The 23,638-nt window shown below is 42.0% G+C and overlaps 1 protein-coding gene across 4 annotated transcripts in view; it reads left to right on the top strand.

Annotated features, from left to right (window-relative positions):
- Positions 1–23,638, top strand: part of LOC106745104 (protein neuralized) — a 105,268-nt gene that overhangs the window by 77,386 nt on the left and 4,244 nt on the right. For all 4 annotated transcript variants that reach the window (XM_014620383.1, XM_014620380.1, XM_014620384.1 and 1 more), the window contains exons 2-3: positions 16,424–16,590; positions 20,120–20,688. In XM_014620383.1, the coding sequence (XP_014475869.1) occupies positions 16,424–16,590; positions 20,120–20,688 (736 nt within the window). The remainder of the gene's footprint in view (positions 1–16,423; positions 16,591–20,119; positions 20,689–23,638) is intronic.

Raw genomic sequence — 23,638 nt, 5'->3', positions numbered from 1 at the left:
TATCCTTCTGTATTTGAAGATATCTACATAGAAATCTTCGATGTCTTATCTTCAATTGAAATCAATATAAGATCAATATAAGAATGACGCGCTGGAAACGACGTCGTCGATCGGTCGGTCGGCGCGATTCCTCGAAGTGGCCGAAGGGATTACGTCAACGTTGTCTATCTCGATGTTACGCATTTCCAGTCTATTCAGCCAATAAGTACTCCCATAGCCGGCTCGCGCTCGAAATTAGCGCACAGGGCACGACTCCGCTTAACGATGCGCGCGAGAGACACGCGTTTCTTTGTCGTACGAGGAAGCAGAATTTCATTAACGCGACCCGGTGAGTCATCGTCCGCGACACGCTGCAGGGACCGTTCGCGAGTCCTCTTGTAATACACGACTCTCGATGGTAACAGCCGGCGATTCGCCTCGACCCGTTCGCCATTGCGAATAACACGACGCAAGAAACTTCATTTCCACTCGGCGGTCGGAAAATTGCGCAAACGCTTCAGTGCAAACACGACCTCGCGGTCGCCTTCGGTCTACGTCTTCAGGAATATGTTGTTTTCCGCACGCGCGGAATCTCGCCGCTTGCGTTTCCGCACGCTCGAGCGTGGTTCGTGCGAGATGGACGCCCGAAATCCATAGACGTAGGAATATCTGAACGCAACTGTGGAAGATATTCCAGCGGCCGCGCGGGGTGAAGCTTCAGGGATGAAGGGAAATATTCGTCACGGCCATCTTTGTAGGTCTAAGATAACATATGTAAGACGAGGCACTTGACATTGCTGTCTCAAATATCATAATAAATATCGATCTTAGAAAAAAATTTTTCGGTGAAAATTAAATGATTTTGAAGGGGCTATATTTTTGTCATCTACTTTTTCCTACATGGAGGCGCCGAAATCACGTAAAAATCTACTTCATTTTTTTAAACAAAAAAATATAGTTTTTTTTAACACAGATCGATTCCTCTGTTCATTCTGCATGTAAAAGGATAAAATCATCAAGAAATGAATACTTTTAAAGATATTTTACTTTTTATTTTGATATTTCACTTTTCAGTACGAAAGATATAAAATATCCCATGAAGTATTCACTTTTCGATAACATCGCCTTAACACTTTTGTACGCAGAATGACATGAATTGTAGGTGGAGTCGATTGCTGTAAGTAAATCTAGAGAAACCCTAAAAAAATTCATTGCATCTTGCAAATGCATGAAGCGCATTAATTTTATTTTGCGATACGCCAGATTGTTATGATTGCTATATTAGTCGATCATATTTTTGTTATATATTTATCAAATCTCCTGTACCCTCTGACATCAAGCTCACAGACATACACTCAGATATTTCTACGTCCATGCCAAAACCGTTAAGCAAATCGTCGCGGTGCGCGTTACCATTCCCCTCGCTTGGACTTTCCATCTAATTAAAAGAGAGCGAGCACGCTACGAGCGAACGCAGCATTGCACCGAACGCAACCCTGAATTATCCGATACTCGTTCCTCTGCTTCTCTCTCGTTGCTCATCGCAACGTTCGCCGATCGTGTACTCATGCACCGCGACCTGATCGCGGTCTGATCGCTCGTGCCCGATCGGCTGGCCGCGCTGAAGAGGTTCGTGTAGATCCAAATTGGATTTTATTAATTCGTACGGAGAGTCGACATTCTTTCACTCAGTCTCTCTCTCTCTCTCTCTCTTTCCCTCTCTCCTTTTTTGTCTCTCCATCTCGGAAACACTGCGTGGAATGAGGACGCCCGTGTTGTTTGATCGACCCATGCTCCATGTTGACCTTTGTTCGTCCGGTTTAGAATTTTAAATCAGATTAGCCTTATATCCAGAGACATCTTTTTATCTTCCGCTTGGTTAATCTTGCAGATTATGCCGTCGATGATAGTTTCGAAACTTTCTCGCCAAGAACGCGCGTCATCGCTCGTTGATCGTTCGATCGGAGGATCGACGACGACGACACTTCAACCCCTCTGCGAAACAGGCCGGATATGAGTGAAATCGTTAATCTCGCGATCTGCAGGGGTCCGATACACGAGGGAAAACAGGTCTCCGCTCCCTTTCTCGCTCCGTCTCCTTTCTTTACTCCCCCGCGAAATCGCGCTCGCGGCGATCCTGTACGTGCGAAACACGACAGATGCGATCCTTGAATGTATCGGGCTGACGGAGGGCGCACGAAGGGGGCGAATATCTCGTGGCCACCCTCTCGTTTAACTTCGTTAATCCGATTGTTCGCGGGCGATCCGTGGTGGTTAAAAGCACCACGATGGGAATATGCACTTGTCGTCCTAGAGGGTGCCATCCATCCACCCACCCACTCACCCATCATCCCCAACGAATAGTGCAGCTCAAGGCGGCTTAAAGTAATTTAGGCTCAAACCATTTAGGGATCCTTTTAAATTTCAGTTGCGTATTGATAGAAATATACCATCTACACGTCTCTGTAAAGTTAGAAAACAATTGACCATTCGGGAGCTGAGATATTCAAAACTGAAAATGATATTTTTCATCGTGTTCCTTGACACTGAAAACCACATTTAGTTGACTTGAATCATATTTTGTTGGAGACAATCAAATGGGTTTTTCACTAAAAGTTAATATCTTACTTTTAACTTTTATTTTTAATTTCTTCTTTATTTAAAACCACATTAAAGTTACATTTAGGATTTTTATGAAAAACTATTGTGAGATATTAAGGACTAATATAGAGACTTTACACACTGAAAGAAAAGACTTGATAATAAATGCTAAAATTTAGTGAATATTTGCCGACCAAATATTCTGCGACCAAATAATTTAGTTTGGTATACTATATATACAATATTGCGAAGTTTCGTATATTGAATATTTAATATTTGGAATTAAATTATTTAGTTACAATAATCAAATATTTGGTCAGCAAACATTCGCCAAATTTTAATACTTATCATCAAATCCTTTTTTTCAGTGTACGCAAGTTTGAGAATTTTTTACCATTTTGTTTTGGGGGTATAGCCATATAAGAAATTTACGATTTATATTAACATCCACATATATGCACATGCATACATATTTAAATATTTATACACTACTTTCTATCGCGTGCATCTCTCTATTAGCTCAACTGAGCTAATGAAGAGTATAATAGATAAATCAAGCATTAATAAGAAAAATAATAAATAATGTTTGCATAATTGTAATATCATGTGTATATGTTTGTCTTAATTTCGCTCGAAATTAACATTTATTACTTAGATAGCTAACTAAAGTTATAGGAAAGTCTTTATTCAGTAAATAATAAACTTATAAAGATACCCCTTAACAGAGCTATTTATAAAAATCTAGACACCTCCTCGGACCAACTGCCTTGAGTACCTCGAGGCACGTCTGTTTCACGAGTTCGCGCTTCGAGACGCGGTCTTCGCGTCGCGAATTTCACACGGGCACATCCAACATATCCGGCGATAAAGATAACAATACAGCGAGCCGTATTCTCTCTGTCGTGCTTGGGTCACCGCCTAAGTAGCCGACGATTAGTAGACCGGCGAGGTTCACGGTGTGCACCACGAGCGGCCCTCGTGGGTCGCCGGAGAGAGTCACAAAGGCCCGTGGACGGGAACGAGGAGCACGAGATAATTCTCCGAGCGGATAAAGATCTTGGCGGTGTGTCCTTCTTTCGTGGCCGGCAACGCGTACCTGCGCGTGCGTTCCTTCCACGAAGCTTGGACTCTTTATTCCGCGGCACGAGCCCGATTCCGGACGCTTGTTTGGGGAATGACAGAGAGAGAGAGAGAGAGGGAGAGAGAGATACGCGGTCCTCCGGTTCGTTACGAAAGAAGCGAGAGGAGACACCGTGATTATGAGACACCGCAGGACCGTTCGACGACGCCAATGTCCGCCATGACGCAACGACGCGACAATGTCTCTCTCTCTCTCTCGGCTTAATATCCATGACGGAGAATTAATTGAGTCGCGCACGAAAGCCGATATCGTCCTGATAACGTATCGCGATCTCTTATCGCGTTATCAGGCGGCGGCGCGAATCGTGTCCACGCGCGCGCGCTCCGAGGTGATTAAGAGGAGGACTCTCTCTCGAGAGTGTCGGGTTCGTCGACCCTTATCGCTCCGTTACTCATCCGCTCCTAATCACTATTCTGAATCGCGTGTGGATAGTAGCTTAATATACCAATTGTTTACCGCGGCTCTCTCTCTATGCGCATCACGCGAACTGTTCTCCGTAATTATGTTAACCGTGTGCGCGCGCGCGCGCACTCACTCTCTTTCTTTCTTCTCCTCGCCCCCTCCTTCGTCGGCCTCTTTCTCTCTTCGCTTTCTTTCTTTCATCCTTCCTCTCTCGTTCCCGCGTCTTTTCTCTCTCTCTCTCTCTCTCTCTCTTCGTCGTTCTCGCCTGCGGCTGTGTACGCGTTATTATTATTTCAGCGTGACGAGCGGCTCGCACATTGCCACCTTACGTAACGCGCGCATAATGGTAGAGGGCAAAACAGAAAAACAGGGAGAAAGGGAGTGAGAGAAAGAGAGATACGGGGAGAGGGAGAGCAGTGAGTGGAGGAGAGGGGGCACGCGAGAGAGAGGAGAAAGGGCGTCGAGGAGCGGTGCCGCGCGTCTCCGCGGAGAGGAAGAGAGAGGGAGATCAACTCCTAGGACTAGGTAGCGCACGGCAAAGATCACGGTACCGGGCGTGGGAACAAGGCCCCTCCTGCTGCCTAGCCTGTGCGCGAGCGAGCTTGCCGCTACTCCGCGGAGAAAATTACAGCGACTTCCTCGCGGCGCGCTGCTTAACAGTACCTAGAGTGTGTGCCTTATCCGAGCTGCCCGTAACCCCTCGTTCGTTCGGAGTCGCGTCCTTAGGCGGCGGCGCACGCGACTCCGCGGTCGCGCAGTCTGTTGCGTCTCTCTCTCTCTCTCTTCCTCCCTCTCCTGCTTTCTCGCTCCATTCCACCTTCCTGTTTTTTCCGCGCCGATTCGTCCGAGGTCGCACGTGGTGCCGAGGTCGCGGGGAAATCCTGATTAGAACTCGGAATTATATTCGAATCATCTAAATCTTCGGATATTCGATTATCCGAATTATTTGAATATTCGAAGCTTCAAGAACTGGAAAGTACGCGTGCTCGTTTTGTACAGTAAATAATATTTATTGTCCTAAAAGAATGTAACTTTTCTCTCGCATTGCGTTGTGCTGTTGCATATCATGATAACATTTACATTTACCTTGAAATGAAGTTAATAATATTTGTCGCTTATCACTTGTACTTTCTCCATTCGCTTTGCTTCAAACCAGACAAATATAAATTTCACAATAGAGCTAAAGGTATTTATTCGAACAACATGTGTGTCTAAAAGATGTCTCAGAGACGCTCTTTAGACGTCTTATTGCCTAAAAGACATCTTTACGACGTCTCAGGACGTCTTATTGTCTAAAAAAACGTCTTTACGACATCTTAGAACGTCAATTTTATCTGCGTTAACCCTCCGTTAGTCACAATATCCAATAGACACACATTCAGGCTACAACGTATCGCTGTTGCTATACGGCCTCAAGGTCGAACTCGTCTTTGTCCATGTTTTTTCTTGGTTTTTTTTGTTTCTCATTGTTTTTCATGTACTTCAATGCCTGGTCTATTAGTCAAGTGCTAATAAAGGAAAAATTGTTTCAAGAAGTAGAACAAAGTAACGGGTAAATCAGTGTATCTGTGAGATACACCGCGGCTATTTATAGATAAAAAATATTGCGATTAACGGGAGATTAAACTGATATTTTTTAATCGCATGGCATTTTGTTGTGTTCTCTAACATTAGTTCTATTAACAGTTTGATATTTCGAATCCTTCGAATAGAGAATCTTCGAAGCTTCAAATAATTCGACTTCTTATCTTCGAATAGTACACAGAGAAAAAGATTTCTTTAGATTTAGTATTTCTATTTATTTGACTAAAATTTGTTGTCATAGAAACAACATATTCGAAATATTATTTGTTTGAGTAAGAATTTTTCTCTCATTCAAGAAAACTCTATTGCTTGACAGAAAGAACGCTATTATTTGAAATAACATCTTTCAACTAGATAAAATATAATTTAGTAACAATAAATATGTAAGTTGAAACAATTTCTTTATAAGAAAATTATCTTTCGTTTCAAACAAATTTTTTATTTAAGATAAAGATACATATTCGTATTGAAAAGTCTAACAATCGTGTACATATTAATCGAAAGTTTCTTTGGAACATGTCAATGATGAAATTTGCTTGTATACAAAAAACGTAATTAAGCTTGAAAATTATTATTATTATTATTATAAATTACACTATAAATTATTATTATTAAATTAAAATTGATTAGATCTGAAGAAATCTTTCTCAGTGTACCACCTTTAATCCAGATATATCGGTTCTCGCAACGAGTCGTGCGACGGACGGAGGAAAGAAGGAGGGGATCCTCATCGCGATCTCGTTATCGCTGCGTTGTGGGAATATCACGGTCAATCATACTGATCGGCTGGTTCGACTCTCGTCCGAACGGAAATTAAGGAGCTCGACAAAACCGGGAGAGGAGACACGCACGGGTTATCGTATAGCGGTTCGATTCGCGGATGTTTTGGCGGAAATAGTGAAAAAAGGAAAAAAAATATAGAAAAAGCGTGGAAGAGCAAACTCGCGGCCGGGTATCGGCGACGGTCCGTTATATTGCGCGGCGTTAATTAGAAATCCGGCGGGGCCGTTTTACGCGGCACGGTTCGTCGAACTCGAGCGTGGACCGCGCCAGGATATACTGATTACGGCGGCTTATCGCGGCGAACGACGGAGAGCGCTCTATCCTCCTTCCGACGCGGCTGATAGCGCGCGCGACCGATGCAGAAATAGATCCGATTGTAGTCAATGAGCCGAGGGGGACGACGAGGCTCTCTTTCCTCGGTCAAGGCTTCGTTTATTTACATCGTGCAAAGTGCATCGCGTTCACATCGCCGCGGCGACGGTGCGCGTGTTCACGGGACGAACCTGTGTCCCGCGCCGATTACTTTCACTCAGCGGCGCGATATACAGTCGCGGATCAATTAGAACGATTTCGATGAAGCGGCGCCGCGATACGTGCGCGTCAGGAGACGTTCTCGTAAATGTCACCAGACTTGGCGACCGGAGCACAAGAACAGCGCTGCTTCCTGTATCAAAGAGGATTGTCAATCGAGGGGATGCGCTCGCGAGAGATAGATAAAAAATACAGAGAGAGAGAGAGTGGATAAAAATAAGAATGACGCACATAGCCGACGGTCGCATGCGGCGACAGCAACAAAGTAAAGGGAGCCGATCAAGTGGAAATAATCAGGTCGAACTAATTCGATTTTAATTTCCAATTCAACAAACCTCGACCGACTGACCGTCCGTCCGTCCGTCGGTCGGTCTGCCCGCTTCGTGGACGAAAGTATCGTGAAATCTCGGCCTCGCGCGGTAAGAAATTTTGTGTCGAATTTAGCACAATTCATATGCCCCAAATGGTCCGCGCAAATTTTAGTATTAATTTAACACAACAGGTGAATATGAAAAATAACCCAGATGTTGTGTCAAGAATTAATATAAAATTAGTAAATTATTCATAACACATCAATCGCCGCTGATGCGTAAAATGTGTTTTAATAGTTACACATGTTGAATATCGACTCAACACAAAATATTGAGATAACATAAACACAATATGTTAAATTAACACAGTTAAATTAATCTCACTGAAAAAATAATCTTAAATCAGCAGATATTATTATAATATTCTTAACTGATTTTTAGTCTCAAATTGAATGCAAGTAATACTTACGTCAATACAAATTCAATCAAATCAAAAGTAAAAGTCTCTCAAGATCATAATATTCTTGTTTATATATGAGAATATCTATTTATGATTTAGAGACTAATTTAGAAAATTAATTTAGAAGACTAATTTTGTTCTGCGCAAGTCTGTTAAAAATTTAGTATAAATATTTCAACGAGGATCTTGACACAAATGCAAAATGTTTTTTACGTGTGGTTCCGAAACGCGAGACCTCGAGAAAGAACTCTGGAAAGACTTAAAGTGTCACCGACTTGTCGTGCGGCAGGTTCCTTCCGCAAATATCCAAGTATCGTTCGCGCGATATCCGTCCTACTCGCGCTTGTCTCGACTCCCCTCGCTCCGCTCTGCCATTTCTCTGCCGGCGAAGTAGCAGTTGACTCGGAAACGAGATTTTAATTGAACTCCGCGGCATCGCGAGCGCGAGCCGGCACATCAGACGCTGGCGACGAGATATGCACTGTATTGCAGTCTACGAGGTGCACTTCCGCGCTCGCGCGAATGTGTGTCACGAGTTTCCCACGAGATTCACCGGCGAACGGCGGCGAATAGGTGCGTTGCTTTATACACCAATTACTATCGGGATTCCGATTGACTCGCGATTTGCCCGCGTGTGGCCGACCGCGAGACGCGCGTGTTACTCGCAGAAGGTGGAGAGAAAATAAACAAAAAGGCGATGAAGAATCGTCGATTTCGCATGAAACGGCAGTGACGCGTCGAATCGCCGTCTCAGACTTGACGCGTTATTATTCAGCGAATCCGCGACGTTCGTATAACTGTTCAGGCAGTACGTTATCTCGCAGTCGCACGATTACAAATTCCGGCATCCTCTAAGTAGTCCACGTGCAGGAGAAACGGGGGATATCGTTGCATACACACACACACACACACACACACGCACTCACGCACGCATAGAGGAAAGAGGGGTAAGATGACGAAGTGGGTGAGATGACGATTTACTGAGTTTTCTAAGCTAATAAATAATGAATCGATGTCCAGCTCATTAGAGGCTTTTAATAATGATGAATAATCTTTTGCATAGTTTGACTTCAATCTGTCAACGACAATAGATAATACATTTTTTCATAATACAAATAAATTAGAATCGTAATTTAAGCATTTTATTATATATATATATATATATATGAAAAATAAATAATATGTTCTTATATGCGTTTTTAGATACATATTGTATACGGTGTGGTTTTATAGAGAACGTGAAAATATTTACTATAATTGTATAATTCCTTATAAAGAACTACCACAAAATTATATATATACAATTATAGTAAATATTTTCACGTTCTCTATAAAACTGCTGTATACAATACGTATCTAAAAACGCATATAATAACATATTATTTATTTTTCATTTCTTATACTGCAATACTTTTTTAATGAGTAAATAAATAAAATGACTATGTGGGAGTATCATGTGTGGGCAAGATGTGTACCCGTACATTTTATTTAAAAAAATTACACAATTCTAAATAATTGTTTTTATTTTTGTTTTATCTCAATGTTATTTTCTTAATTTTTTTTGTTATTGTCACAAATTATATTTTTATATATAAGTAACATTTTTATTTGCATTTTATTGTATCGCATAGTACCATTATACTAACAAAATATAAAGTTTGTGAAAATTATTTATTGTGTGCATAAAAAATTTATCTTTTTAACTTCTTTTAACTTTCGTCCACATATGGAGGCAAGATGACGAAATTGACACGTTCTAAAAATATTTAAATTACGATTCTAATTTATTTATAAATTTTTCGGTTTATGCGAGTAATAGGAAAGGCTTTAGTTGATCAGAAAAAAATTGGTCATTCTTTTTACGTCGCTAGAAAAATAAGGAAAAATCTACCTCAAGATTGTCATCTTACTTCTTTTTCCCCTACTTCGCGATGCAACGCATCGTCGAAGTTTCCCTAGCCTCCACGTCCCGGAGCCCTGGCGTCTGCGGCGAGCCGGTGGGCGAATCGCGAGGGGTAAATGGAGTCATGGTTTGTCCGTCGAGGCCAACAAGAACGCCTTGGATGCAACGGTATACGTCATAACATTCCCACGGTGGATCGACCGGGCGGTTTCTACCCGCGGAGGTGCGTCGGGAATCACGTCTTGCCGTGACTAATCGCGACTAAACAACGCTTCCATCGACGAGGGACATTCGGCCGGGGGAGACGCGCTTCGCCTGTCTCTTCGGTTCCCGTACAGAATACACAGCTAGCTGTGGATGCAGCCGCGAGCGAGTGTGAGCGTGCTTTGTCCCACCGTCAATTTAAACCAGTTAATCTCGTTGCGCAATCCCCCGTCGATCGGACAACCTCGGTCGCAACCTTGCGAATATTCTAATCGCTTGAATATCCCAACGTTTAAATAAAAAAATCGACATTTGATCTGTCTGGAAACCGCCGTGGTTCTGAATAATTTTTTTACACGAATGGCTGTTTGCGCGGTTACGCTCGATTCGAGCGATTTCTTCATCAATTTTGACAAAAACATGTTAGACCTATACGTGTTTTCTTTTGCTCCACAAGTTTGTGCAAGACGCTATATCCTACTTCTATTGCTCTATTACTTAGAAATAATAGTTGGGTTCATGTGACCGCTACTGTTATCAGTTTAATCCAGTGAGATAACAAGTTTCCTGGTGACAACTAGTCTATAAAGTCTACAGAAAATTAACAAATAAAATATAGCAATAAACTTAGTCATTCACAAAAAAAAAAAAATGCAAAAGGCCACAGTTTTTACAAACTTCCTCACGTAGGCCTGAGAAACCTATGATGTTACTTCACTGAGGAAAAAGTGCTTAAAAATTTATTTGTGGGATATAAGGTTTATTCCCGTGTGAAATTTCACACAGAAGTAAATCTTATTTCTGTGTGAGCTTTCTATCAGGCCTCATATCTCTCACAAATGAATTTTCAAGTACTTTTTCGTCACTGCTTGAGAAAAGACGCCAAGATCGCGGGCGTTACTCTCAGGCTTGACGCAAACGAGACCGCGGTAACGAATGTTACCTTGATTCGAGTAAAAACTTTGGTAATAAGTATCGGAGTAATTGTTTATATTTGACGCGTGTTCGTTTGATCCAAGTAATATATTTTTATTTAATTATTAATTAAATTATCCAAGTAAAATTTACTCGGTCCGAGTAAAAATTTGCCGCTAAAGGAATACTGAAGTCATTATTCACGTGAATCTAGCTCTTTTTCTCTTTCTCCGTACGACCCGCCGACCACGGTGGTCACCGGTGTGACACACACATCGGGATCCGTCGAGCCTGGGTATATACCCGGGTTTCGCAACGCTGCTCCTCAGCGGGCGGGCGATCCTTTCGGCTGACTGGTCGAAACGCCACGCAAGAACGAGCGGTCGAAGAAACGCTGCCGTGGGTAACACTCAGCGAGCGAGCGACGTGGCACGCAACGGACCCGTTCGTGGGTTGCGTCGTTATAACTTCTCCCCGCGAGTGGTTCTCGCAAAATCCTGGAAAGCGCGCGTACTTACTTTTTGCAGCGCCTGCGTGCCGCCCGGCGTAAACGTAACGGTAAGCACGCTTCGCGCGCGACGGGGCAGAAAGAAACGGGGGGGTGTTCCGTCCCCCCCCCCCTCTCTCTCTCTCTCTCTCTCTTTCGACAGCGGAGAATTAGAAATTACAATTAGCGCAACCCGTTGCCTAACCGCGCCTTACCGGGGAGCGTGAGAAAAGCGAGCGGTTCTTGATTTTTTCGTGTGGCCGCTAATACGCGCCGATAAATTACAAGCGAGCTCGCGAGCGAGTGAGCGCGAATTATTCAGTCGCGATCGACGCAGCTCGGTTTCGGTTCGTTAGCGGTTTAATCGCGCCTGGAAATTGGTATCCCGACCGCGCGTTCGCAAGTAACTTCTTATCACGCGCCTACCGCGTCCTCCTCGCGTCCTCCACGCACGACGGCCCCGTGGAAATGCCGTGGGAGAGTTTTATTATACGGGTCGTGCGCAGGAATCTCTGTGGAGTTTGTGAACCTGCGCGGAGCGCGGACGATAAACAAAGTGGGCCGAGCGACGTCGATGCGAGAAACGTCGCGCGGACGGCGAGGAAGTAGCAGTGGTCAGACCCCGTACTTTGTCGGACTCGTCGTTCTATTCTCGTTTCCGCTCTATTCTAGTTTTTTTCTATTTCTAATATTCTATTCGCGTGCGCCCGCACGTTCGCCATTCCAATTATAATCCTCTTCCGGCGAGATAATCGGAGTTTCTCTCGTCTTAAATTGAGCCTCGAATCGAGGCTGCATTCAGTTTTCCAGTTCTTTGAATTAAGGGGCTACATACGTCCAAGCGGCTCGAAGAAACGCTCGGTATTTGAATTTTTCTGCTAATCATATTATTGACTCATATTCTTGGTACATTCTTCGTACTGTTATTTTAACATATTATAGAAGGCCCATTACGAAAAGTTGATCTATAATCGCTGTTATCATCACTGCTTCCGTGAAGCTCGCTCAGGAAAAAATAGTTTTATATATAAATCAATGGTAGATATTTTCATATATAAGCAAGAATACTATAATATTCTTAGAAAGCTTTTAGTCTTGAATTGAGTGCAAGTAATTTTTGCATTGATACAAATTCAATCAGATCAAAACTAGAAATTTTCTAAAATTATAACATTCTTGCTCATATATGAAAATATTTATTCTTGATTTAAGATTAATTCTTCTTCCATGCGTCATCGCTAATCGATATCCAGAATGTCTTGGAAAATATTGGACTAATTTAGCTGTAGTTTTGTATATATATTCTTAGTAAGATTATCTTGTCCTTATCGTAGGATTTTTTGATATTATATATTTTTTTATGAACGAAAAGAGAAAAAATTTTGTGGCGAAAAATCGAATTTTTGACTTTGAATATTCATAACTTTATCAGAAATTAATATTATAAAAATCAGCTACGACAACGACTAGATAATCTTACTACGAATTTCTATGCAAAATTACGACTAAATCGATCCAATAGTTTCCGAGATATTTTGGGCACCGATTAGCGATGACGAGCTTCACGGAAGCAGTAATAACAGCGTTACATATTAACTTTTTGTAATAGATTTTATGCAATATATAAATAAAAGTATTGAAAAGATACGAAGAAAAATTGTTACGTTCAAGTAAACATTTGCTAAGGAGTATTGGAGTAGTTTATTTCATTTGAATTAAGTAAATTACTCCAATACGCTTCAGTAAATATTTATTTGAACGTAGCAATTTTTTTCTCAGTGTGGTCAGCAAAAAAATTCAAACGTCGGGCGTTTTTCGAACTGCTCATGTGTGCGTAGTCCCTTAAGACCCCTCAAGGCGGCGATTCAGTAATTTTTTATCTGAAATTGAGGCTTTTGTATCAAGGCTGAGTTCAGTTTTCCGTCCGAAAGCATGTGAAGGCACGGAAACGTGCGTGTCTCTCACCGTTCATCAACTTCTCTCCTCGGCGAGGGGAGCGGCACGGAAATTTCTCTCCTCTTTCATATTTATCTTGGCGCACTGGGAAGCTCGCGATAAAGTCGCCGAGGTGTGAACCGACTTCCTTCCTTCGCGCATTGTTAACGGCGTGGTTTCGGCCGCATATCCGTTTCGCGGAGAAAGCAGACCGGCCGGCCCGGCCGTACTTTAATACGGGCGTCCGCGCCCTTCCGGTACGAAACGTGCGGTTTCCGGCGCACGTACGATATCGGCTACGCGCCACGGCATATCGATAGTCAGTAAGAACGAGGCTCCCGCGAGCGCCGGTCGGATCGACGCACACTCCCGGTTCACTCTCGAGACCCGCGGCTTCGAGAACAAAGACCCTCGCGGAGCTAAATTCGAATTCGGGATTCCCCCGCTCGCGATTTCTCGCGAATATCGCCGCGTCTTATCGATGATCGAAGCGAATTAAAAGATAAAGAAACGAAGTCTCGCTTTGTCTCGACGGTTCCCCTGTTCGCTCGCGAGTATCGTCGCGCCTCGTCAATGAGCAGAGTGAATGAAGGAAATTCGAATTAAATAAAGGGACAGGGTTGATAGTGACAAATAATAAATCGGTGACAAGAGGGAAGAAGACGACGTGGATCCGATGTGGAGGAATAGCAGCGTGTACGTGTGTGAATATGAATTAATCAGTGCGATTAACAGTCGCCTGATCCGATCGGAAGACGCGAGGACGCGCAGGATCCCGGCAGGATCTCCTCTTATGGTGGCACCAGCTGACGGGTTCGTCATCTCCGGCGATCGCCTGGAAATACCCCGGGATTATCCGCGCATACCAAATCGGCGTGCCGGCGTTATGAAATACCAGAGTGGAATCGCTCAACGAGTTCCGAGAGGTGCGCTTTCGCATTCGATCGAATTTCCCTCCCTCTTTTCCCTACGCCGCTGAAGAGAACCTCTTTGTTCTCCGGTCTCTTCTTGCCCTGGCTTGCCCCGCATGCCTGCCTGTTTCCCTGTTGGCTCGTCGTCGCGGTCTATTACCCGCGGAGTGAAGATTTCCCGGGGCCGAAAACGTCGATGGCCTATTTCTTCCGGCGACGCCGCCGCCGCTTTGATTCCCCCTGATCGAGCACGCCTCGAAAAAGAGAAATCTAACGGCTTCGCGGTTAACACCTACGTGCGGAATGATCGGTCGAAAGGTCGGAACGACTTTTCAGCGACACGAGGTGTTTCGTAAAATTAATGTTCGCGCCAAACGTTCAGGGAAAGAGAGGGAGATAGAGAGGAGACAAGCATCATCTCGGTGAATCTTCGCGCTTTGCATCAACGTGATGCATCCCGGAACTTGCGAGAGACGATCTCCCGGATACGACGGGGTTTCTTATGTCGAAGTTTCCGACGCGCGATGTACACGGAGAAAAATAATTTGCCGGCACAGCAAAATCCGCCAATTATTTTATATGTAGATATAAACTGCTCTTATGTGAAAAGGTTCTATATAATTCCAATAAAAATATCACATTCTTGTTATTCAAGAATAATTTTCACGAACTGAGAGGAGAAAATATTCTCGATAGGAAGAACGATATCTTCAAATTGATAGCTCACTTCTTAGTTTGAAGATATTCTTTCCGTCCAATATTTTTTTCTCAGTTCATAAAAATTATTCCCGAATAACTAGAAAATGATATTTTGGTAAAACTGTATAGAATTTTTTCCTGTAAACAAGTCTTATCTTCATATCTTATCTTTATTATCTTTATTATATCTATATATATATATATATATCTTATTTACGTTATATCTATATTATGATCTTAATTTCATATAAAATAATATGTTTTTACTTATACTCGTATATAAGGATATAAGTCTTGTATTGATTAATTTTTTCCGTGTACTAAGTGCACAATAAGACGATTTGTTAAGAGTACTAATCTCCATTCGCTAGATATATTGTGCTGAATTTACAAATTATTTTTCTGCAAGAACAAATTAGTAAATGTAGGAAAAACTCTATTTTATTCTGACTACAAGTTAACCTGTCTAAAGACAAAACTTTACTGAGCAAAATTTTCCTCTATCCTGCAAAAAAATTGTTTCTGCTCCAATTACGAATAATTCGCTTGGTTATGCCAACTAAATTTCATCGCTGTCGTAACGAATATGCAATACACAAAAAAAAGGGCTAGAATCAGATAAATAATTACTCTAATACTTCTTAGCAAATTTTTATTTAGATCAAATATCCTTTACTCGATTTAAAACATTTTCCAAGTAAATTATCTAAGTAAAATATTTACTTGATCCATGTAAAAATTTACTAAGGAATTTTGGAATAATTATTCACTTGAATCTAACGCTTTTTTCTGTGTATAAACAATGGCTATAATAGTAAAATTATTCTTCTCTATGTATGTATATATTGTACACTGAGAAAAAAATTGACTTAAACTAGCGGCACACGGTGCTTGTTTTCGTGTTGAATTGCTTGCTGGATGGAAATTAGAATGCAGTAAACCAATGCAGGAAACCAATTAGAATGCAGTATTTCCATCCGGCAAGTAATTCAGTACGAAAACCAGCACTGTGTGCCGTTGGCTCTAAAAATTTATTTGTGAAATATAAAGTTTACCTCACAGAAACAAACGTTTACTTAAATATAGCAAGATAAAATTTTATTCGCAGCAAGTAAAGCAATAAATAAGAAAACTTGGGTATATTCCACAAAAATATATATTCCGTCATCACAGTCAAATTTTCTTCTAACCAATAAGTACCGAAGAGAATGTCACATCAAGAAACATTTATTTATTTCGCAAGATGTCAATTCCTTTTCCTCAGTGCACGTGATCGTATGATTTCCTAAACGGAAATTTTTTGCAACCACTGCGGCCTTGCGGTGGGGGGAGGGGGGAAGACGTTACTTATGCGCGTTACTTACGCACCCGTCAGAGATGCAAATATGCCGTAATTGCGTTACGTTACGTGCGGCGTTCCTGACGGCTAAATAAAAATAGAGGCGGAGACCGAGTCTCCTGCGCGAGAGAAACGATGACGACGACGACGGTGCACGGCGTATTGTACGGCGTGAGATAATCGCGACGCTTATCCTGGCAATGATCAACTGATCGAGCGATTTTGTTCTCTGTTGCAGCGCCGAGATCGTCGAGCGCGGGCACAAACAACCTGCCGCCGTTGACGTTTCACCACGTGCACGGCGACAACATCCGGCTGTGCAATGGCGGCACGATCGCCAGGAGGCACGAGAGCTTTTGCAAGGGTGTCACCTTTAGCGCCAGACCCGTGCGAGTGGGCGAGAAGGTGAGCGATCGCGCTAAGCGATCTAATCGCGACATTTCTAAACCGCGTTCAGCATGTCGACGTGCATGCTGATTGTGGGAAACCGGCGACTCTCGTTCCGCTCGAGGAAACCGCCGTTTACATTCCTCGGGTATTAAAACAGACTGCCGCGCGCGCGACCGTGAGCGGTCTTTTTACGTGGGTCGTTGTTTTGCATGCCGTCCGCATTAGAATTACGAACCGCCGCTGTCGCGAGACTTCGGCTTATCTCGCGTCTACTTGTAGTTAAGTAACGCGAGTAGGTCGCGTGTAACCGCGTTAAATGGCATTCTAAACGACGCTACGGACGGACGAGCGGACGTCTTCCGCAAATAACGCGGAGGCTGATCACCGTTAATGAGGCGTGGGTGGGAGCCGCGATTAGCGGCTACGAGAGACGTGCACGCTTTCGGCCCAAACACGGCGAATTTGAACTAATCGCACGGGGGACCGGGTTGTCGTCGAGGTCTCTCTCTTTCTCTCTCTCTCCCCTTCTCTCTCCGCTGAGAGTGTGTACTGTGTAAAATTATGATGACGCGCGTCCCGTGGGAGGCGTTCCTAATTAATTTGCGAGGGTGTATGCCGGGTAATTCCGTTTTAGGATCGCTCGGCTTAGCGGCTCCGTCGTGATTTCGCAAGAAGCTACCTGAGTTGAAATTCTGGCTTCTCCGCATTAATCCTGCAAATTACTTGTCGAACTTGAGGGGGCCAATGGGGAATCTCGAGGTGTTACATTACACGGGTTCTCGTTACCCACCTCGATACTGCGAATGCTCACTTATCGCCGTTCTCTTACACGTTCCGAGGCTCTTGAATAACGATTGATTTGAGAATTACATAATATTCGACATGGCCTCGATATTGTATCTGCATATTTAATCTCTCCTTAATTTGAATAAGCCAATATTATGTGAATTTTAATAGGCAATTTTAATTGCTTGCACTTTAATGTCAGCAATGTCAGCTGCGAATAAGCGATATTAATTATAAAACTCACGCGACTGCAGATAAAATATGCGAGATGAGAAAAAATAAATATTAAATAATCTCACGGAGATTAATAAAGAGAAAGTTAGAGGGGTAAATAAATCAACATATTCTTTTTATTTGTAATCCTTTTGTTTCTTTTCACGGCCGTTGAAAAAGATTCTGGGTAGATTGAAGAGAGGTGGAAAGAGAAAGGTGTTGCAAAAACGAAGATAGACAGTTATGTGTCCGACAACGTTGTGATAACACAGATTTAAATTTTGCTCGTTGTAATATTAAGGAACAGGAGTAAAAAAAATCAGCGAATGTGTAAACGAAGTGGGATTCACGGTCCAAGGAGCATTATTAATCTTACCAGCATACCAGAAATACAAATCAGAACAATAATGATCATATATTGGGTTCTAAGGTCGATATTCATAGCACGTCATTATTTGACAGATAATTATAGCTTCACGTACCTCCGATTATCGAATCGATTTGCACTTACTTCATAAGTAAGAAACATTGATTCAAATAGTTGAATAATAGCCCACATATATAAATCTGTAATTAATTATTCTCGCGATCGAGGACTGTAATTAAATAATTTATCGCAACTATGAGAAACGGTCTAAATGTCGACTCCGGTATCCCCTTACTCTTGATAAATTCGTCAAACGTTTGTTAAAATCGAGAACATCCTGTACAACAAATGATTTGACACACCTGGAAATATACGATGCATCGCTGTCTACGTTCGGTCGTCCTGCGTCCCCGGTTCTGGCTTCCCCGTCCAACGTCCTGTCGTCGGCTGCTCCGGATACTGCATTGTGGTACTGACACTGACATTGACACCGACACTCGCGCAGATTGAATCGGAGAACCGTATTAATTAATGCGATGTCGTTCGATTAAACGACTCTTAAGAGTCTACGAGAATGACAACTGGCACGCAGATACACGTGCTCCGCGTCGCGATACGTGCGTCACTCGCCAACTCGTCAACTCGAGACGTGATGACTCGGTGACGGGAAAATCCAGACGCACGACAATTGTCAAAACAATTGGCATGAATAGCAAAAATTCACTCTCCAACCGATTACTCGGCAACCGATACCCGTTTGAGACATAATGAGTTTTATTATACGGCAACGTTAATCCAGTTTAATAACAATCGTTAGTGAGCTCTTGCACATTTAATTGTTAGTACTTTTTATATTAGATCTAAAAATATACTCCAATTAAATGTAAGACGCTAAGTACGGTTGTTACTAAACCGGAACAACTAAATGTTGCCGTGTAAATATAGACAATGACTCGGACATGGAAACGTATGACAGACAGAATATCGAAACAATCGGCAAGAAGGACCAAAAACTATCGCCAACTGTCGATACCCACAAAAACAATAACACGCTCATAGTCTCGGTAGCCGAGGACCATAACAATGAACGTTTTCAAAACATTCCGCGAGTCCAGTCTTGAATTCGACGACTTCTTTTCACGCCTTACCGTTTAAAGAATTATCGTGTTACTGCACCGAATCTATATTTAAAATTCTATCGGTGCGTACCATTATTGAACACACAATTGTTATCATTTCTCATTCTTCTCAAATTCCCGAATCCTATTGAAATTTCTAGCGTCAATAAAAAATTTCTAAAGAGATTATATGAAGAGAGTGTTTGTGTTGCTTTGTTTACTTATTTACCCATTACTTTTTTCGATTATTTAATATTTATTCAAATAATTTAATAAATAATAATAATGAAATAAATTTAATCAAATATATTATATTTCTATTTGAGTAAGTTATGTAATTAATATATTACTTACTGAGAGAAATTGGGAGTAGACATTAGGTGCAAATACAATAAAAAATTTTGTTAAAAACGGTCCATTGAACTTTTATGTTACATTAATATGGGGAATGTGTTAAAAAGTAGGCAAATATCATGTTAAATTAATACATTCACCTTGTCAATATATGTTGGCAAAGCGATTATAAAAAGGATTTAAAGGACTTATTTATGAATTATTTAACATTTGATCGTATCGATGTTCTACATAGTAAAAAATTTGGTGTTAAAAACGTCCAATGAAATTGTGTTACTTTAACAAAGAGAATGTGTCATAAAACACACAAATATAATGTTAAATTAATAGTGACAGTAGGCAAATATCATATTAAATTAATACATCCACCTTGTCGATATATGTTTTACTATGTAAAACGCTGATAAAATCGTACATTAAATAATCTTTAAATAAGTCTTTCAAGAAAAGAGCCTCAACATGAAGAGAACGACAACGATTTGTACATTGTTATATTCCGCGACTCTCCATCAGTCTTAGTTAGATGAAGCTTGCAGATTTCATGTAGAACCAAAATTAAGACTCGGGAAGCACGAGAGTCTCCGCCGGGGAGTCGACTCCCTCGAAGTGTACGAATTTATGCATACACCTACGCACAAACGCGCGCACGCGCGCACGCACACACACATTAGCAACTAAATCTGGACTTTTCTCTGCAATCGTGCAGGTCTGCGTGAAGTTCCTGGAAATATCCGATAATTGGAGCGGCGTGATCCGCTTCGGCTTCACCAGCAACGACCCGATCAACCTCAGGAGCGGCTTGCCGAGGTACGCCTGTCCGGACCTAACGAACAAGCCGGGCTATTGGGCGAAAGCCCTGGCCGAGAGATTCGCCGAGCGAGACACGGTGCTTTTTTACTACGTGACCTCGGCGGGCGATGTTCACTTCGGCGTGAACGGCGAGGAGAAGGGCCTCTTCTTCAGCGGTGTGGAGACGCGGGGTCCGCTCTGGGCAATTATCGATGTCTACGGCAACAGCACGGCGATCGAGTTCGTCGATCCGAACCGGCAGCACTTCAACAACATCAGGCGGGGCGCCGAGCACAGCAACGAGGACAACGCGCAGCACAGCAGGCACTCGGCGATGGACGACGCCAGCAATGCCGGCAGGGACGTCGAAAGGATCATCGTGCCGTCCATGCAGAGCTTGTCGATCCATCATGAGCCCGATGTCGAGCTACCCGGGCTCAGGTTTCAACCCGCCGGCGTCATCTTCACCCCGCTGCCCTTCCACTCGTGAGTATCGAGCGCGATCTTTACTCGCGTTTCATCCGTGTTATCATCCCCGTTCAGCAACGAGCGTGAAGCCTTTGCCAGTGTTGGAGATTGAAACTTGACCGATCGAGAGCTGAGATCGGAGTTACTTGACTCATCGAGTTCTAATCTCTAATCTATCTAATCTGATATGAACTTGACGTGAATCTAGTTGGAGACGGAAACTTGACTAATCGAAGTTAGCTGATTCATCGAGTTCTAATCTAATTAATCCGAGAATACTTGACGTAACCTCTTGAATATTGAAAGTTACAGCGAATTCGATCGCCCGCATCGGATTAGCGCGCACTAAAGGCCGTTACACACAAAAGATCCAGTTACAATAGAATAACATAAGCCTCTGACGTTGAAATGATCTCTGTATATTTTGTTAAATAACGTGACGCTATCATCATTAGGTGTTTCGTTCAAAATATTTGTATACTTTTTTATTTAAACGACTACTTTGTGAAGTAGAGTCCCAAATATAAATAGAGAAGCGACATTTAGTTCGACACATCGATAGTCGTTCGATATATATCAAAAGTCGGCCATCTTTTTTCTACGGTGATATTTCGGCCCGGTTTTTTTTTTGATTAACTAATAATATAGGCTTAATCTAATGATAACATACAAATTATGTTTTCTATTTATATTTAATTAAATTTTAAAAGTTACCACTACAAAACCGTTAGTTTAATAATAATCATGAATAGGAAAACACAATTTTTGCATTTTTATCAGTTTAAGTTTAAACAACCATAAGTTAACCAGAAAATGAAAAACCAGGCCCAGGGTGATTTTCATAAATCTCGGTTCGGTTAGCCGACGCGGTTAACTCAACGGTATTGACCAATTACATTGATCAGTTCAGCTAATTGGCCAATGCGATTGGTCGATTCTGTTCAGTTAACCGCGGCTAACCGAATCGAGGTTTATGAAAATCACCCTGAGGCCTGGTTTTTCATATTCCAGTTAACTTGTGGTTTAAACTTAAACTGATGAAAATGCAAAAATTGCGTTTTTCTATTCATGATTAAAGATTGGTGAAAGTTACTCTCAGAGCAAGCAAGGAAGTTGGTCTGTTCTTTTCAGCAGAACTGGCTGCACTAGTTCAAGAAATTTACATGCATATTGAAGCATATGAAGCGTATATATGAGATTTTCATGCTCCAGTGTGCGTAAATTTCTTGAACTAGTGCAACTAACTCAGTTGAAAAGAACAGGCTAGATGAGAGAAGGAAGATGAGTAAGAAAGGTTAGGTTGCCAGAGGTTGCACCTCGATAACTAATCTGAGTAAGGATACTCTTTCCATACTTTGTAGCTACTTGTTACAACTCGGCAAATTAAAAAGGATCTTTTAAGTCATGATGTACTAAAAAAGTATAACAAATGGTATAATTTAATATAAAATTATAAGAAAAAATATAATTCTGAGAAAACGTGACGCCCGGGTTATGTGGCTATACTTAGGCTATCCAAGCTAATCAAACCGACCCTGCTCAATGTCGCTTCTCTATTTATATCTCTCTAATGTGAAGCAGCCTTTAACCAAACCGATGTAGTTCGAGTGCTCGAATTCTCTATTAATTGATCGAACAAAAATCGGAGTTAGTTGATTCATCGAACTTTATAATATCTAATCCAAAATACTTCGGCTGGTATTCTTAGATTGCGATCCGATTCACACTTACATCATTCTATCTTTCTTTGGTATATGGTATGGTATATGGTATGGTATATAATGAACAATAACGATAGAACGACGCTTACAGCGTTGTAAGCTTGAATCGGACCGCAGCCATAATTAGATCTTATATGCGGTCTAATTCATGCTAGCACTGTAAGCATCATTATTTCTTTGGCGTGCAACGAATAACAAAGGCAGAATGATGCTTACAGTACTGTAAACGTGAGTCGAACTGCAGTCTAAGACCATCTTATGTTCATCTTTGAATATTTCGTAGCCAATGAAATGAGCCGTGCAGCATCTGAAGATGAACTTGAGATGATCTTATACATGAATACCAGCCTTAGACTCGTATTCATAGTCTTATTTATAAGACCGTCTTAAGATCATTTCATTGAACTGTATAACATACGGAAGGAACACTGACGTGGTGAAACCTGTGTAAACAGGCTTGTAAGACAAAAGCCATGTCTAAGTAGTATCTCGCTCTCTGTCTTACTAACATACTATATAGTGTGTATAGGCTCAGGCAAGACAAAGACGGGCACAAACAGATCAAGACGGGGATACTACTTGGATACTGTCTCTCTCGGTACGAGGTCATCTGGCAGAAACAAAAGCTTCTTCTCGAGTTTGTTATATAGTTCAATGGTTCATCTTCAGATGCTGTACGGCTTATTTCATTGCTACGAAACATCTGAAGATGAGCTTAAAACGGTCTTAAATATAAGATAAATATAAGATCTGACTATGAAGACCGGCCTTAGTCCTATATGGGTCGGTATTCATAGTCAGATCTTACATTTAAGACCGTCTCGAGTTTATCTTCAGATACTGTACGGCTCATTTCATTGGCTACGAAACATTCTGAATTTAAGACGGTTTTAAATATAAAATTTGATGAATACCGGCCTTAGTTCAACATGGATCGGTATTCATAGTCAGATCTTATATTTAAGACCGTCTTAAGTTTATTTACGGCTCATTTCATTGGCTACGAAACATCTAAAGATGAACTTAAGACGGTCTTAAATATAATATTCGACAAATCGGCCATAGATTTGGCGTAAGTTCAGTGAAAGAGATTATCGCGCTCGCTGAGCTCATTTACCTCTTATCACTGATTTCCCCGACGATTCGCGTGAGAATAGATTCGGCCGATTTTTTCCCCGTTCTGGAATGCCGCTCGCGCGCGCATTCACTAATTACGAGCCGCCGCGCTACGCAATCCGCTATCGGTC

This window comes from Dinoponera quadriceps, unplaced genomic scaffold (assembly GCF_001313825.1).
Source record: "Dinoponera quadriceps isolate SergipeBrazil2010 unplaced genomic scaffold, ASM131382v1 scaffold1114, whole genome shotgun sequence".
NCBI lineage: Eukaryota > Metazoa > Arthropoda > Insecta > Hymenoptera > Formicidae > Dinoponera > Dinoponera quadriceps.
The sequence above is the reverse complement of the archived record's forward strand: the minus strand, read 5'-3'. Positions and strand labels throughout refer to the sequence as shown.